A 17056-nucleotide genomic window follows, 5' to 3' on the forward strand; every position below is an offset into this window, starting at 1 on the left:
GAAAAAAGAAAGTAATATTTAATAAATAAGCAATAAACTTCAAGAACATGAGATGAAGAGTCCTTGAGAGCAAGTCCATAGGTTGTGGAGCAGTACAGAGACGTGACAAGTGATGTTATCCTCAGTGGTTCAAGAACCGGATGCTTTAGGATTAATAACTGTTCCTAAACATGGTGGTGTGAATCTTGAGGCTCCTGTAACTTCCTCTAGAGAACATCAGTACGAAGAGAGCATGACATGGGTGGTGGAAGGTCTCTGATCATGGATGCTGCTTTCCTGTGACAGAGCTCTATGTAAATGTACTCATTGCTGGGGAGGGCTTTACCTGGGATGGACTGGCTCATATCCACTACTTTTTGTATGTTTATGTTCAAGAATATTGGTGTTTCCAACCCAGGCCATGATGCAACCAGTCAATCTATAGAAATTTGTAAGAGTTTCTGATGTCAAGCTGAATCCTTCCATCAAGTATTGCAGGGGGCCAGGTGCACCTCTGATGATGGTGAAGGTGGAGGAGAATTTGTTGCCAGTCCAAACTGACTGGCAGTAATTGAAACGTTTCATGATGATCATTCAAAACACTTCATCACAGTGGATGAAAGTGCTACTGGATGATAATCATTGAGGCAAGTTATTATGTTCTTCTTAGGCACTGGTATAACTGGTGGAACACTCTAGCCAGTTCATCAGCACAGGTTTTTAGTTCTTGGCCAGGTGCCCCATCTGGGCCAGATAATTTCCATGGCCTCACCCTCCTTAAGGATGCTCCCACATTTGCCTCAGACACTGAAATCACAGGGTTGTCAGGACTTGAGGGAGTTCATGATTGTTCTTCCATATTTTGATGGACGAAAATTAGTACAGAAGACTTTGAGCTCATCAGGAATTGAAGCCCTGTTGCTTGATTTCACTTTATAAGAAGTGATAGCATTCAAGCACTGTCACAGCAGTTCAGCATCCTTCATTGGTTTGAGTTTAGCCCAGAATTGCCACTTTGCTCGTGAGATGGCTTTCCGGAGACTGTACTTGGACCTCTTGTAACTTTCCTGGTTGCCAGACATGAATGTCTCTGATCTGGCCCTCAACAGATTGCCAATCTCAGGGATTATCCAGCGCTTCTATTTGGGGACATCACTGAATGATTTTGTAGAGACACACTTGTCTAAGACTGTTTTTCATAAACCACCGGCTTATCAGAGGCAATTATTGATTTATTGACCTCTTTCACATCAGAAAAATGAACTAAAAGGAATGGGATATCACAAGTGTAGTGAGGAAATCTGGAATGTGGAGGTAATTGAAATGCTGAGTGTATGTGTACAGTTCTTCACTGACAGGAGAGTGGAAGGCTTTGACTTCAATGCGTGCAACAAGAGAAGTGGGGAAAACATAATGAATGTCGGAGGTGGGAAAGCTACAAGGAACCACTGTGAAATGAGGATCAAGGGGGTTATGAAGGGAGAGGCAGCAAAGATTATTGAAGGTGAATCACATTTAACTCATCTGGCTGAATTCGCTGATGAAAGAGTAGAGGTGGCTGATCAGTGTTGTGTAGCAGAAACTGTACAGATGGAGTTTTAAAAGACACTTGTCAGTTTAACAAGATTACTCCTCAGTTTAGGCAGTTTGTGAAAGTAATTCAAAATTCTACCTGACCTAGGTGAATGGACCTGAATGAAATGTAGCTGTGATTGTTCCTGAACTATTTGGTTGAAACAATTAAAATGATAAGAAAGCACAACTGAAAGAATCCACGATGCAACAAATGTCTTTCTGCTGTTTTTCTACAACAAAGAATAAAGGATTTTGCTACATTTTGCTGATGTTTTATGTTGCATCACCCGAGCAACAAGAAACTGCCTAGTGAGGCCTTTCTACGCTGCATATAAATACCAACTTGTGTTAGGCAGTGAAACATTCAGCTAGTTACCAGACTCACTGTGTTCAATATGGGAAAGGCAAGGACTACTCAGTAAATGAACTAAATGAGAATTCTTCATGAATACCTGAACAACTATTAACACAGATATGTTTCTTCCCACAGATCATCTTCTACGAGGACAGGAACTTCCAGGGTCGGCACTATGAGTGCAGCTCCGACTGTGCCGACCTCTCCCCTTACTTCAGCCGCTGTAACTCCATCCGTGTCGAGAGTGACTGGTGGGTGGTGTACGAGAGACCCAACTACATGGGATACCAGTATGTCCTGAGAAGGGGAGAGTATCCTGACTACCAGCGCTGGATGGGATTCAATGACTGTGTCAAATCCTGTCGCAGTTACCCATATGTAAGTTTCATTTTTTGTTCGGATGTTTTACTGTTTGGCTCTGAAAATGGAGAATTTGCCCAACAAGTACCTAATATGTATCAAATATGTCTGAGTGCATTAGTATGCCCGGGTATTTCAATGTAAATGAGGAAATAGTGTTGAGTCTCTTAAAGACCATTCAAGTGGATATGTCTACAGGGCCGAATGAAATATACCTCTGGTTATTGAGAGAGGCAAGACATTGGATAACTGGAACATTCACTAAAATCTTCACATCTTTTCCAACCATCTGGATTTTTGCATGCAGTTTTGGTCACACCGTTATAGGAATGATATCAAGAGTTTGGAGAGGGTGCCGAGCAGGCTTTTCAGGATGATGCCCAGTTTAGCCCAGTTTAGACAGCATGTGCTATGACAAGAGGTTGGACAAGCCCGAGTTATTTTCTCTGGAGTGGTGGAGGCTAAGGGAAGGCCTGACAGAGCTTTGTAAGATTATGAGGGGCGTAGATAGAGTAAACAAATGGGATCTTTTTCCCAGGGTTAAAATATCTCGTACCAGAGAACATACATATAAGGTGAGTGGGTGTGAGTTCAAAGAAGATGTGAGTGGCAAGCTTTTACACAGAGAGGGATGGGTACCTGGCAACCACTGACCGGGTTGGTGTTAGCAGACACAATAGGGGGATTTAAGAGATGTTTAGTTACACACATGAATGTGAGGGAAGTGAAAGGGTATGGACATTGTTTAAGCAGAAGGGATTAGTTGAGTTGGCCATTTAATTTAAATAGCCAACTAAATTTAGATTTACTAATTTAGTTGGTTTTGCACAACATTGTAGGCCAAAGGGCTTGTTCTTATGCTCTACCTGTTCTCTGTTTATGTTCTAAATGCAGAATTTCTCATATTTTTCCCTGAGTTTTCCTTTACCATATGTTAGAACCAGCAGCAATGCTGGTTGGAGGCATCTTTAAGACAAATAATAAGTGAAATGATCAATTTGTATCTGACTTTAACGCCCGTTGAAGTCAATGTTCAGTTTATGAATTGATGTTCAGATGTCGTGTACAATGAGTGAATGATCTCTCAAATATCATGAGTAAAACTGCTTTTTAAAATCTATTCCAGTACCGAGGCGGCACCTACAAAATGAGGATTTACGAAAGGCCTGACTTTGAGGGGCAGATGATGGAATTCATGGAAGACTGTCCCTCTGTCTACGATCGTTTCCATTACCGTGACATCCACTCCTGTCAGGTGATGGATGGCTACTGGATCTTCTATGAACATCCCAACTACAGAGGCCGACAGTACTTCCTGAGACCCGGGGAATACAGGAGATACAGTGACTGGGGCGGCTACAACTCAACCATTGGGTCCTTCAGGCGCATGAGGGACTTCTAAAAGTCACTCTTGAAAATCTGATTTTATCTTGTTGAAATATTTATGGAGTTAATAAAATACCTTTGATGACACGATCAGCTCATTTAATTCATTTACCCTGATTCCACTGAAAATCACTGTAAAACAGTAATTATAATCTGAGGTCCACATTAAATTGTTTTACCTGAGTTGGTTCCAGTTAACAGATAACATTGTGATGATTCATCGGAGGCTGAAAAATATAAACTGAATAGGAAGTTGTCCTTCTCCTCTTGTTTTATTATGTCTATTGTGTGGCATTGAGCTCCATTTCTAAAATTTATTTCCCATGAATTTAATGAGTACAGATATCTATCTTTATGATTTCCATGATTCTGATGGTTTTGTGAAATGTCTTCACAAAAGTATTAATAACATAAGTAGAGACATGAGTTAAAAAGCACAGAAAATGGCACTTTTCTAAGCTTCAAAGCTTCATTTTATTTTTAATGTATGCATGGACAGTACAACTCTGATGTTTGTCTTCTCCAGATAACCATGAAATACACAAAAACCATGGTAGTTTTATATGAAGTAAGTAACCACTGTAAAGATAAAGCTTCCCCCAGAGTGAAGGAAACTGCTGTAAGACACTTACAACATGAGATACCTGGATAAAGTGGAGGGTCGCAGTATCCTGCACATTGTAGAGGAGTATAAAATTAGAGGGCATAGTTTAGGATGAGAGAGGGCAGAGAAGACCTGAAGAGCTCACGTTTCACACAGAGCATAGTGGGTATGTGGAACAATCTATCAGAGGAATTTGTTAATTTCAATGTTTAAATGACATTTAGACAGGTACATGGATTGCAAATATGCATCAATGCAGGCAAGTAGGATTGATAAAGGTGAACAAATTGGTCAACATGCCTGACATGGGCTGAAAAGCCTGTGCTGTATAACTCCATGACCCAAGTACTCCCTGGAGAGAACCTTCCAAACTCTCAACCTCCACCAGCGAAAAGGATAAGGGTAGCAACAGCATGGAAACACCTCCACCTGGAAGTTACCTCCAAGCCAAACTATTTTCACAAGATATGAAAACACCTGAAGTTAAAATGGATATGTTAGATGCAGTTATAAAAATACCCACAACTGGAAAAGTACCACCAGTGATAATATTCATTATTATTGGTATAAAAAATTTACTTGCCTTCATCCATACTTATTAACACATATCAATGGTTTTCTTAAAACTTCCCTCTTACGTAAAGAGGAAATCACAAATCACCCATCAAAATATTGTCCTGTTGTTTGTTTACAAATTCATATGCATCTCAACTAATTGCCACTCACTTAGATAACCACTACGGCCTTTCAGAAGATCAGAAAGGATGCTGTCAGGGTACGAACGGATATAAAGAACAACTGGTAATAGATTCTGTAATTCTAAATCCAGCCTGGAGGAAATTCAGAAATGTTTCATGTTGTTATCCAGACTACCAAAAAGCATTTGATTCTGTCCTACACTCATGGTTAGTAGAAGTTCTTAATATATACAGCATAAACTACATCCAATATTTGTGAAAATCCTTCAGCATCTTATGAAGCATTTGGGTACTACGATCACCTTATCTATTAATAACCGAAAAAAATACAACCACTGTATCAAAATAAAGTGAAGCATTTTCCAGGATGACTCTGTAAGCCAACTATAGTTTTGTCTAGCTCTAATTTAATGAATTGGGTGAAAATATGGTATCAAATCCAAAACAACCAAACGAATTACACCATGATACACCTTCTATACATGCACAATTTGAAATTATACGCTCCTTCATCAGTAAATCCAAAACAATTAATTCAAATAAAATTAATTCAAATAGCAGAACTATTTTCAAAAGATATAAACGTGAACTTCGGACTAGATTAATGCAGCGCATTAAACGTAAGGTAAAATGCAATAGAGCTAATAGAATACAAAACAGAGCAGCAGGATACAATACAACCAATGGATAATTATGAAATATGTAAGTATTTGGGATATCAACAAGCAAAGAGAACAGATCATAGTGAAATAAAGTGAAACATTCGATAAAATTTACCTCAAGACTTAAGAAAATCCTTTAGAGCTCAATAGTAAAATATAACAAAGGCAAAGAACACTTTCGCTGCAGCCATATTAATGTATTGTTTTGGCATAATATCTTGGTGTAAATCCGATCTGGATAATTTACCAAGAAAAACAAGAACTGAAATAAAACATCTTAGAAAACTCTATGTGCATCTGAGCGCACTTAGGCTAACACAGCCTAGGACTGAAGGAGGAAGAAGAATATCAGATGTAAAAACTTTACACAACAGATGGAATAAAACTACTAAGGATATAGTTTCATCAGTGAAAACAGGATTCAGTATTCTATGTGAGCATATGTAATTCTGATAAGAAGTACACACAACTAAACTTAAATGAATGCACAACCCAGATAAATTAAGAAATGTTCACTATAGAAGAGAAAGTTATCCATAGGAAGAGCATGATGCTCCATGGAAGACATCCCATGATCCGAGCAGACAAGATGTCGACAAGGAAGCGACAAATGCCTGGCTCTGCGTTGGAGACCTCTTTGCAGAACTGGAAGGAGTCCTTGTGACAATACAGGACCAGGTAGTTAACACAAAAAATTAACAAACCAGCATAATAAAAGACTAACAAATTCAAGACAGTAAAAGCAGAAAATGCCAAGAGAAACCTAACAATCGAACATATTACAGGATCCTACAGCAATTTAACTCAATCTGATACCTTACACAGGCACAATCAAGTAGCAAACATCATTCACCAAAATATGAAAGACACCATACTTTACTTTAAATCAAGTCTTTTCCAGTTTCGGAGTCAGAGGTTGAAAAATTATATTCTGACCAATTTCTGACCAGATATAATAGTGCAGGGTAAACAAACTAGAAGAACTGGGAGGGAGGAGAAGATGGCGATGTGATGCAGCACGCACGGCCGTTCTGAATGAATATCAATTATGTGTAACTAGGGGGCCGTGCACAATCTGGATTTGATGGAGACGGCTGTGAGAAGCGCAGAGAAACATCTGGAGTAACTTCTGAAATGCCTGTTTCGCTGTCGCTGCTACTGTGCAATCGAGAATCTCCGGAGACAAAGGCCCCAAATCCTCGGCTTTGCGTATCGCCTGTTGCTGGGGCCGGAGTCGAAGCGCTCGGCAGAGATGGTGCTCGGTGCTCGGTGTCGGAGAGCTGGTCGGAGGCTTGGAGTTTCCGGACGGACTCGGAGTCGGACTGTAGTCAGATGCTTCCAGGATGCTGCATCGGCAAGTTGGCGGCGCTGGAGGTTTACCATCTGCGTGAGATGATGGGACTTTCGAGAGACTTTGAGACTTTTACTGTACCTTCGTCTGTTCTTATCAAATTACAGTATTGCTTTGCACTGCTGTAACTATATGTTATAATTATGTGGTTTTTGTTAATTTTTAAGTCGGTTTGTCATGTGTTTTCATGATATCATTCTGGAAAAACATTGTATCATTTCTTAATGCATGCATTACTAAATGACAATAAAAGGGGACTGCGTGTCCTCATAATCATAATCATAATCAACTTACTTAGCAGATACAGATATTCCAAATACACATAACATACAGAAATCAATAGTGAAGTAAAACAGAAATATGCTGAATTAAAAGAGGAAGTTGAATGCCTATGGATCATCAACAGTTCATACATTATCCCACTGGTAATATCTACAATTGGTATCATCGTAAGGTCACCACAGAATTGTATTAAACAACTTGGGCAAGACGGCAATATCTATGATGTTAATACTAAACCATAGAATAGTCCGGAAGTTCGCAGCAACTGAGAAATGATAGTGCTTGGAGAGTCCTTGTACCTCAGGTTTTACCAGCTTGAGCTGAGAAAAAAAAGTAATGTTTAATAAATAATCAATAAATATCGAGATAATGAGATGAAGAGTCCTTGAAAGTGAGTCCATAGGTTGTGGAAACAGTTTGGTAGTTGCAGAGCCTGATGCTTGAGGATTAATACCTGTTTCTAAACCTGGGGTGTCCGTCCTGAGTCTCCTGTACCTTCTTTTTGAGAGCAGCAGTAAGAAGAGAGGTTGGTGGGGTCACTGGTGATGATGTTACTGTTCTGTGACAGAGCTCTGTGTGGATGTGCTTATTGGTGAAGAGAGCTCTACTATGATGGACTGGCCTGTATCCAATACTTTTTGTAGGACCTTACATTCAAGGATATTGGTGTTTCCATACCAGGCTGTGATGTAGCCAGTCAATCTACAGAAATTTGTCAGAGTCTCAGCTGTCAAGTTGAATCATTGTAATCGAGTATCGCAGGGCGGCTACGCACACAACTTTGTGGTGCACCTTTGATGATGGAGATTGTGGAGCAGAAATTGTTGCCAATCAAAACTGACTGGGATCTGCAAATGAGGAAACCAAGTGTCCAATTACGCAAGGAGGTATTGAGGCTAATGTCTTGGAGCTTATTGATTAGTTTTGTGGGGATGATAGTATTGAATGCTGATCTGTAGTCAATAAAGAGCATTCTGATGTATGCATCTTTGCTGTCCAGATGTTCCAGAATTGAGTGAGGACCCAATGGATTGGAATCTATTGTGGCCTGTTGTTCTGAAAGACAAAGTGGAGCAGATCCAAGTCACTTCTCAGGCTGGTGTTGATATGCTTCATAATCAACCACTCTAAACACTTCATCACAGAGGATGTAAGTGCTACTGGGATGATGGTTACTGAGGCAGGTTACCATGTTCTTTTTATACACCAGTATAATTGAATCCTGCTTGAAGCAGATGGGTACATCAGACTGCTGAAGCAAGAGGTTAAATATCTCATGGAACACCCAGCCAGTTGATCAGCTCAGGTTTTTAGTACTTGGCCAGGTGTCGCATCTGGGCCAAATGATGTCCATGCGTTCACCCTCCTGAGGATGCTCTCATGTTGGCTTCAGAGACCAAACACACAGGGTCATTGGGAATCGTGGGACTTCAGGATGGTTCTTCCTTATTTTGATGGTCAAAGCGAGCATACAATTCATTGAGCTCATCTGGAAGTGAAGCCTTGATTTCACTTTGTAAGAAGTGATAGCATTCAAGCACTGCCACAGCTGTTGAGCATCTTTCATTGGTTTGAGTTTAGCCCAGAATCGCCACTTCGCTCATGGGATGGCTTTCCGGAGATTGCAGTTGGAACTCTTGGAACTTCCTTGGTTGCCAGACATGAATGTCTCTGATCTGTCCCTCAGCAGAGTTCAGATCAAGTGATTCATCCAGCATTTCCATATGGGGAAATATCTGAATGATTTTGTGGTGACACAATCGTATGAGACTGCTTTTATAAACAACCAGCTTATCAGAGGCAATTATTGATAGATCGATCTTTTTGACATCAGAAAAATGAATTGAAAGGAAGGGATATCACAAGTGTAGTGAGGAAATCCAGAATGTGGAGGCGACTGAAATGCTGAGTGTGTGTGTACAGTTCTTCACTGACAGGAGAGTGGAAGGCTTTGACTGTTCAACGTGTTCAACAAGAGAAGTGGAGCAAACATAATGAATGCAGGAGGTGGGAAAACTACAAGGAACCACAGTGAAAGACAATATTAACTCTCACTTGGAGGATCAAGGGGTTATGATGGGAGAGGCAGCAGATATTATTAAAGACAAATCACAACTGAATTGGCTGAAGAAAAAATAGAGGTGACTGATCAGTGTTGTGTAGCAGAAGCTGTATAGATGGATTTTCAAAAGATGTTTGTCAGTTTAATGAAGTACGGCTTTACTTTTGGCAGTTCGGGAAAGAGAACCAAACTACTACTCAGACAAAGGTGAATAGACCTGGGTGATATGTAGCTATGAATGTTCCTGAACTGTTTGGTTTAAACAACAATTAAAATGATAAGAAAGCACAACTGAAAGAATGCACAATGCAACAAATGTCTTTCTGTTGTTTTTCTACAATAAATGGAAAAAAGGATTTTGCTGCATTTTGCTGATGTTTAATGTTGTGTCATCAGAACAACAAGAAACTGCCTAGTGAGGCCTTTCTACCCTGTATATAAATACCAACTTGTGTTAGGCAGTGAAACATTCAGCTGGTTACCAGACTCACTGTGTTCAAAATGGGGAAGGCAAGGGCTACTCAGTAAATGAACTAAATGAGAATTCTTCATGAACACCTGAGAATTGTAAAATGCCCACAATTGTTGAAGTAGTCACTGTGATATTACATAATTATTGATATAAAATTTACTTACTTTCATTCGTAACTATTAAAACATATCAACAATTTTCTAAAAATCCTGAAAACGTGTCCAAATTATTGACAGAAGGTAAAACAAGTCTCTTACTTAAAGGAGCAAGCTAAAATGACCCTCAAAATGTTGTCCTAGCACTTGTTTACAAACTATATATAAAATTGTAACATTTAACATCTTGTAATTAATTGATACTCACATAAATAATCACACAAGTATACCTACAGAAGAGCAGAAAGGATGCTGTAAGTGTATGAAAGGATGTAAATAACATCTGATAATAAATCCTGTAATTCTACTCAAGCACAGAGGAAAAGCAGAAGTCTTTCATGTTGTTATATTTGATTCTGTCCCACACTCATGGTTAATAGAAGTTTTAATATATATAAACTACACCCGATACTTCTGAAATTCCTGCAACATCTGATGAAGCTTTGGTGTGCTATAATCACCCTATCTATTTACAACCGAAAAAGAACCGTTTTTATCAAAATAAATGGAGACATCTTTCAGGGCATTTTTCTAAGCCGTTTATGGTTTTATCTAGGTTTAAACGGGCTCTCTAATTTACTGAATTGGATGAAAATAGGGTAGCAAATCAGGAAAAAACAAGTTATGCTTTAACACAGCTCTAGTACATGGATGATTTGTTGAAATTATACGCTCCATCATTAGTAAAGCTAAAGAAATTAAGTCAAATAGTAGAACTATTTTCAAAAGATATAAAGAAGAACTTTGGACTGGATAAATGCAGAACATTAATCATAAAGAAAGGTGCAAACAGAGCTGGCAGAATGGAAAACAGAGCAACAGGATACAGTACAACCGTTGGATGACTTTGAAACATCTAAGTATTACAGTGTGTTAAAGGGAAACCTTCCGAAAGAATTTACTTCATGGCTGAAGAACCTCTGCTAAGCAGAGCTCAACAGTAAAAAATACAACAAAGGCAATAAACACTTTTACTATGTCAATTTTAACATATTCTTTTGGCATAATATCTTGATCCAAAACCCATTTGGAAAAATTACAAAGAAAAATAGGCACTGAAATGACAAATTTTGGAAAACACTGTGTACACTCAAACACACTTGTGGGACAGAATGAGGAAGAGGAATAACAGACATAAAACAGTCACAACAGTCAAATAAAACTTCGGAGGATATACTTTCATCAACAGAAACAGGATGCAGCACTCCACGTGAGCACATGCAATTCTGTTAAAAGATGTGTACCACTAAAATTAAGTGAAAGCACAACCCAGATAGAGGAAAAATTATCACTACAGAAGAAAATGTTAACCAGTGAAAAAATATGGCCCTCCATGGAAGAAACCATAGAAACCATACCATAGAAACTACAGCACAGAAACAGGCCTTTTGGCCCTTCTTGGCTGTGCCGAACCATTTTCTGTCTAGTCCCACTGACCTGCACACGGACCATATCCCTCCATACACCTCCCATCCATGTATCTGTCCAATTTATTCTTAAATGTTAAAAGAGAACCCGCATTTACCACCTCGTCTGGCAGCTCATTCCGTACTCCCACCACTCTGTGTGAAGTAGCCCCCCCAATGTTCCTTTTAAAATTTTTCCCCCTCACCCTTAACCCATGTCCTCTGGTTTTTTTCTCCCCTTGCCTCAGTGGAAAAAGCCTGCTTGCATTCACTCTATCTATACCCATCATAATTTTATATACCTCTATCAAATCTCTCCTCATTCTTCTACGCTCCAGTGAATAATGTCCCAACCTATTCAACCTTTCTCTGTAACTGAGTTTCTCAAGTCCCGGCAACATCCTTCTAAACCTTCTCTGCACTCTTTCAACCTTATTTATATCCTTCCTGTAATTTGGTGACCAAAACTGAACACAATACTCCAGATTCGGCCTCACCAATGCCTTATACAACCTCATCATAACATCCCAGCTCTTATACTCAATACTTTGATTAATAAAGGCCAATGTACCAAAAGCTCTCTTTACGACCCTATCTACTTGTGACACCACTTTTAGGGAATTTTGTATCTGTATTCCCAGATCCCTCTGTTCCACTGCACTCCTCAGTGCCTTACCATTAACCCTGTATGTTCTACCTTGGTTTGTCCTTCCAACGTGCAATACCTCACACTTGTCAGTATTAAACTCCATCTGCCATTTTTTAGCCCATTTTTCCAGCTGGTCCAAGTCCCTCTGCGGGCTCTGAAAACCTTCCTCACTGTCTACTACACCTCCAATCTTTGTATCATCAGCAAACTTGCTGATCCAATTTACCACTTTATCATCCAGATCATTGATATAGATGACAAATAACAATGGGCCCAGCACTGATCTCTGTGGCACACCACTAGTCACAGGCCTCCACTCAGAGAAGCAATTCTCTACCACCACTCTCTGGCTTCTTCCATTGAGCCAATGTCTAATCCAATTTACCACCTCTCCATGTATACCTAGCGATTGAATTTTCCTAACTAACCTCCCATGCGGGACCTTGTCAAAGGCCTTACTGAAGTCCATGTAGACAATATCCACTGCCTTCCCTTCATCCACTTTCCTGGTAACCTCCTCGAAAAACTCCAATAGATTGGTCAAACATGACCTACCACGCACAAAGCCATGTTGACTCTCCTTAATAAGCCCCAGTCTATCCAAATGCTTGTAGATTCTGTCTCTTAGTACTCCCTCCAATAACATACCTACTACCGATGATAAACTTACTGGCCTATAATTTCCCAGATTACTTTTCGATCTTTTTTGAAACAACAGAACAACATGAGCCACTCTCCAATCCTCCGGCACCTCACCTGTAGACAGCGACATTTTAAATATTTCAGCCAGGGCTCTTGCAATTTCAACACTAGTCTCCTTCAAGGTCCGAGGGAACACCCTGTCAGGTCCCAGGGATTTATCCACTTTAATTTTCCTCAAGACAGCAAGGACCTCCTCCTTTTCGATCTGTACAGTTTCCATGATCTCACTACTTGTTTCCCTTAATTTCATAGACTTCATGCCAGTTTCCTTAGTAAACACAGACACAAAAACCCTTTTTAAGATCTCCCCCATTTCCTTTGGTTCCACACATAGCCGACCACTCTGATCTTCAAGAGGACCAATTTTATCTCTTACAATCCTTTTGCTCTTAATATACCTGTAAAAGCTCTTTGGATTATCCTTCACTTTGACTTCCAAGGCAACTTCATGTCTTCTTTTAGCCCTCCTGATTTCTTTCTTAAGTATTTTCTTGCACTTCTTATACTCCTGAAGCACCTTATTTACTCCCTGCTTCCTATACACATCATACAACTCCCTCTTCTTCTTTATCAGAGTTGCAATATCCCTTGAGAACCAAGGTTCCTTATTCCTATTCAACTTGTCTTTAATCCTGACAGGAACATATAAATTCTGCGCTCTCAAAATTTCTGCTTTGAAGGCTTCCCACCTACCGATCACATCCATGCCAGAGAACAACCTGTCCCAATCCACGCTTTTCAGATCCTTTCTCATTTCTTCAAATTCGGCCTTCTTCCAGTTAAGAACCTCAACCCTAGGACCAGATCTATCCTTGTCCATCTGCATGATCTGAGGAGTTCCTTGAGGCATACACACAAGAAATTATCAAAATACATAATAAAAGACCAGTAAATCACGACCATTAATGCAGAAAATGCCAAGAGAAAACAGAAACAAACTTAAAAGACACCACACCTTACTACAATTACAAGCCTGATCCAGTTTTAGAGCCAGATTTGCACAAACTACGTTATGACAAGATTAAGTCTATCCATCCGTATATAATATTACAGGATAAATACTGAGCTATAGTCAATGAACAGCATCCTGACATCAATATTTGTGTTGCCCAGGTGTTCTAAAGCTGAGCAATTGTGATTGCATCTGCCGTAGACCTATAGTGGCGATTGGCAAATTCCAGTGGGTCCATATCCGTGTTGAGTTGAATCATTCACCTCTCAACACACTTCATCATTGTGGACGACCCAGTGGGACAAGTGATCCCATTTGTTAAGGTTGGTAAGCGTGCAGATTGCATCTGCCCAAGATTTCCTTCAGGGCTCCCCTCCACAGGCAAGCAGTGGAACATGAAGGCAGATCTCGGCAGACAGTTACCGTTCCCCATGGAAATCACCACCACATCTCACCATCTAGACTTATCACTGTGGTCCAGGGCTGCCAAGGCAGTTAGCCGTCCCATGGGAGGAAGGAGTGAAGGCTGCCCACGAACAGAAAAGGCTGAAATATTCTGACCTGGCAGCTGAATGTAAGGATCTACCCTGTGGAGGTGGGATGTTAGGGCTTCATTGGCGTATCGACGACAAGGTTACTTGTAATATGGCAGTGACTGGAATGAGGTTCAGAAGGGCTATCAGAGCATTGGCTGAAGAGCCAGAAAAGGGCAGCTTTTGGCTGTGGCTGAGCAGGAAGGATGAAACTGGGGGACCGACTAACCCCATTGGAAGCTGCAGGGGGTGAGTAGGGAGACGTCTTTGTCACTGCTCCGCCACCAAGAGAGGTACCAGGGCTAAGAGAGTGAGACATCAGTGAGTGGTGGTCCCCGGCTGATGACCCTGCAGCTGACCTAAGGGCAAAGTTGGATGTGGGGCAGGCAGCCATGCCAAGCAGGAAACAACATATTCCTGTAAATCTCATTGAAACTTCTGGGTATCTAGCGTCTACTATGAAAAGATAGGAAGAGTCCAGGGAAGACTGGAGGATGTCCAGGAAAGTCTGGATGACTGTAGGAGTGGGCAGTTAGTTACCCAACCCACTAGTTTCTTGTAGTGGAGACACCAATCAAATGACTATGAAGCCAAATAAGAGAAGAGAATCCGAAGGCCGTCTGAGAGGCATAATGAAAGATGGGTCGAAAAGGATCGATTACACCACAACAGCCGGAACGAATATAGACAATGAGATAAGGATCCTTTGGAAGTGCACATGTGGGTGGGCAAATGTGTCGACACATAAAAGGACTACGAATCCATCGGGGGTGAATGAAGTGCAGCAAGAAAGGCCAACAGCAATCTTGCACTGCTGGACAGATCAGACAAGAGGAACTCAAAATAATGTAGAAAACAACCAGCTGAAGGATCCAACATTGCTGGAGGTGATTTGTTGGTAGGGGAAAAAGGCCCAATAATGAAGGTAACCCCCTATGTGTAGGCACACAAACAGAACTGACACCCACCCATCTGCGGAGCCACGCTGCAAAGCTGAGGGAAGAACCCGGGAAGAGTTACAAGATCAATAGGCAAGTGGCAGAGGCTGGACATGGATCTCAGTGTGATCCTAGAGCATGCGCTACTCAGCGAGTGGAAGATACGCTTAACTCATTTAGAGGCTTCCTCTATGAGGCATGTAAGGCTAGTCTTGGTGAAGTTGACGCGTCAAGCAATTCACTGCTCCAAGAGAAAAGGGAAGAAGAGAGAAGGACGTAGAGCAGCCCGTACAAAGGCAGCACCAGCTGCGAAGAACTGGAAGAAAGCAACACAGGAGGAGAAAGTGGGTTTGAAGCTGTTGTGGAATGGAGCTATCCAGGCTGTGAAGGGCAGAGCACATTTAGAAGGATTAAGAAGGAGAGAGAGAGAGAGAGAGAGTGAGAGAGAGAAAGAGAGACAGAGTGAGGGAGAGTGTGAGAAAGAGAGAGAGAAAGTGTGAGAGAGAGAGAGTGTGAGTGAGTGAGAGAGAGACAGAGGGAGATAGATTCTTCAAGAATCCCTTCAAGTACACCCAACAGCAGATGGAGGATAGAAAGAACAGGAAGCTGAAAGCCACCAAAGAGGAGCTGGTGCAGTACATCAGGGGCCAGTACAGTGATCCAGCAAGGAAAACCTCCCTTGGATTACTGTCTAGTTTGACCCCTCCACCAAGCTAAGTGAAGTCAGAGAAGTCATCAAAAAGGTCAGTGTTAGCACCAGGTCTAAATGGAATTCCTTACAGGCACTACATAATCTGCCCTTGTGTGCTGAAGATCATGTGGAACCATATGAGAACCTCTGGAAAATCAGCGCATCCCATCAGAGGGGCAAAGAACTGTGGTGGTGTTCATCCGCAAAGAGCAGAACTCCAGTTCCAACAACCAGTTCAGGACCATTGCACTGCTGAACGTCAAGGGAAAAATCTTCTTGGTTGTGGCTAAGAGGATGGCCAGCTACCTCATGGGCAATGGATACATTGACACGAGCTGCCAGAAGGCAGAAGTTCCAGGCTTCCCAGGATGTGTGGAGCATCCATCATTGAAATGGGACCAGATCCAATGAGCTAAGAGTGAGAAAGTTGACTGACACGTTGAGTGGCTGGATTTTGGGAATGCATATGGATCTGTGACTCACCAGCTCATGAACTTTATGATGGAGTTCTTTTACACTTCTGATTATATTAGAGGCATGGTTTACGATTACTTCAGTGACCTCCAGATGGGCTTTTCTTAAGATTTTACAACGGAGTTGTAGCATCTCGAAGTAGGCATTGCAATGGGGTGTCCCATCTCTCCCATCTTGTTTGTGGCAGCCTTCAAGATTGTCCTTATTGGAGCAAGGCAGGTGGTTGGAGGGATAAAGCTACAGTCAGGACAGAGATTTCCATTGAGAAGTGATGTCACAAACATTCTTCAGGCAGCTGCATACACAAGAAGACTGCTGAAGAGGTTGGACAAGTATCATGGGCAAGTCACTAAGCCCATCCCTCTGAACAGGTGTCAAAGGTGACAAAATCACCTTCGTTTAGGGGGCGAGAAAGTCCCATTGTTGGCCAGGAATCCCATCCAAAGCCTTGGGAGGCAGTACACCACAGAGCTCTCTGATAGGCAGATGGGAAAAGTAGCGCAGAAACAGCTCGTAGAGGGCCTGGTCAGAATTGACCAGAGTCAACTACCCGGAAAGTATAAAGTTCACATTGTACCAAAGGGTGATGTGGTCTCCTGAAAACGTGTAATATTCCCTAACTAACTGCCAGTAGGATGGATGGGATAGTCAGTTTGTACATCCAGAAATGGCTGGGGCTGCCTTGGTGTTTCTCGGACACTGACCTCTTTGGGAAGAACATGTTGCAGCTGCTATTGAGATCCATCAGCCTGGGGTATAAGCAGGAGAAA

General features: G+C 41.3%; 1 protein-coding gene across 1 annotated transcript; it reads left to right on the forward strand.

Moving 5' to 3' along the window:
• Nucleotides 1-1392: 1392 nt before the first annotated feature.
• On the forward strand, nt 1393-3671 carry LOC134348775 (gamma-crystallin S-1-like). The gene is made up of 3 exons (XM_063052579.1): nt 1393-1563; nt 2045-2287; nt 3396-3671. Exons 1-3 carry the CDS (start codon nt 1393-1395, stop codon nt 3669-3671), a joined length of 690 nt encoding a protein of 229 aa, XP_062908649.1.
• Nucleotides 3672-17056: the final 13385 nt, after the last annotated feature.

This window comes from Mobula hypostoma, chromosome 6, assembly GCF_963921235.1.
Source record: "Mobula hypostoma chromosome 6, sMobHyp1.1, whole genome shotgun sequence".
Lineage (NCBI taxonomy): Eukaryota > Metazoa > Chordata > Chondrichthyes > Myliobatiformes > Myliobatidae > Mobula > Mobula hypostoma.

Coding starts and splice junctions, on each gene's coding strand:
- LOC134348775 (XM_063052579.1), top strand. CDS start 1,393: ATGAATGTCGGAGGTGGGAAAGCTACAAGGAACCACTGTGAAATGAGG. Junction 1,564..2,044: donor AGTGTTGTGTAGCAGAAACT/GTACAGATGGAG, acceptor TTCTTCCCACAG/ATCATCTTCTACGAGGACAG. Junction 2,288..3,395: donor CCTGTCGCAGTTACCCATAT/GTAAGTTTCATT, acceptor AATCTATTCCAG/TACCGAGGCGGCACCTACAA.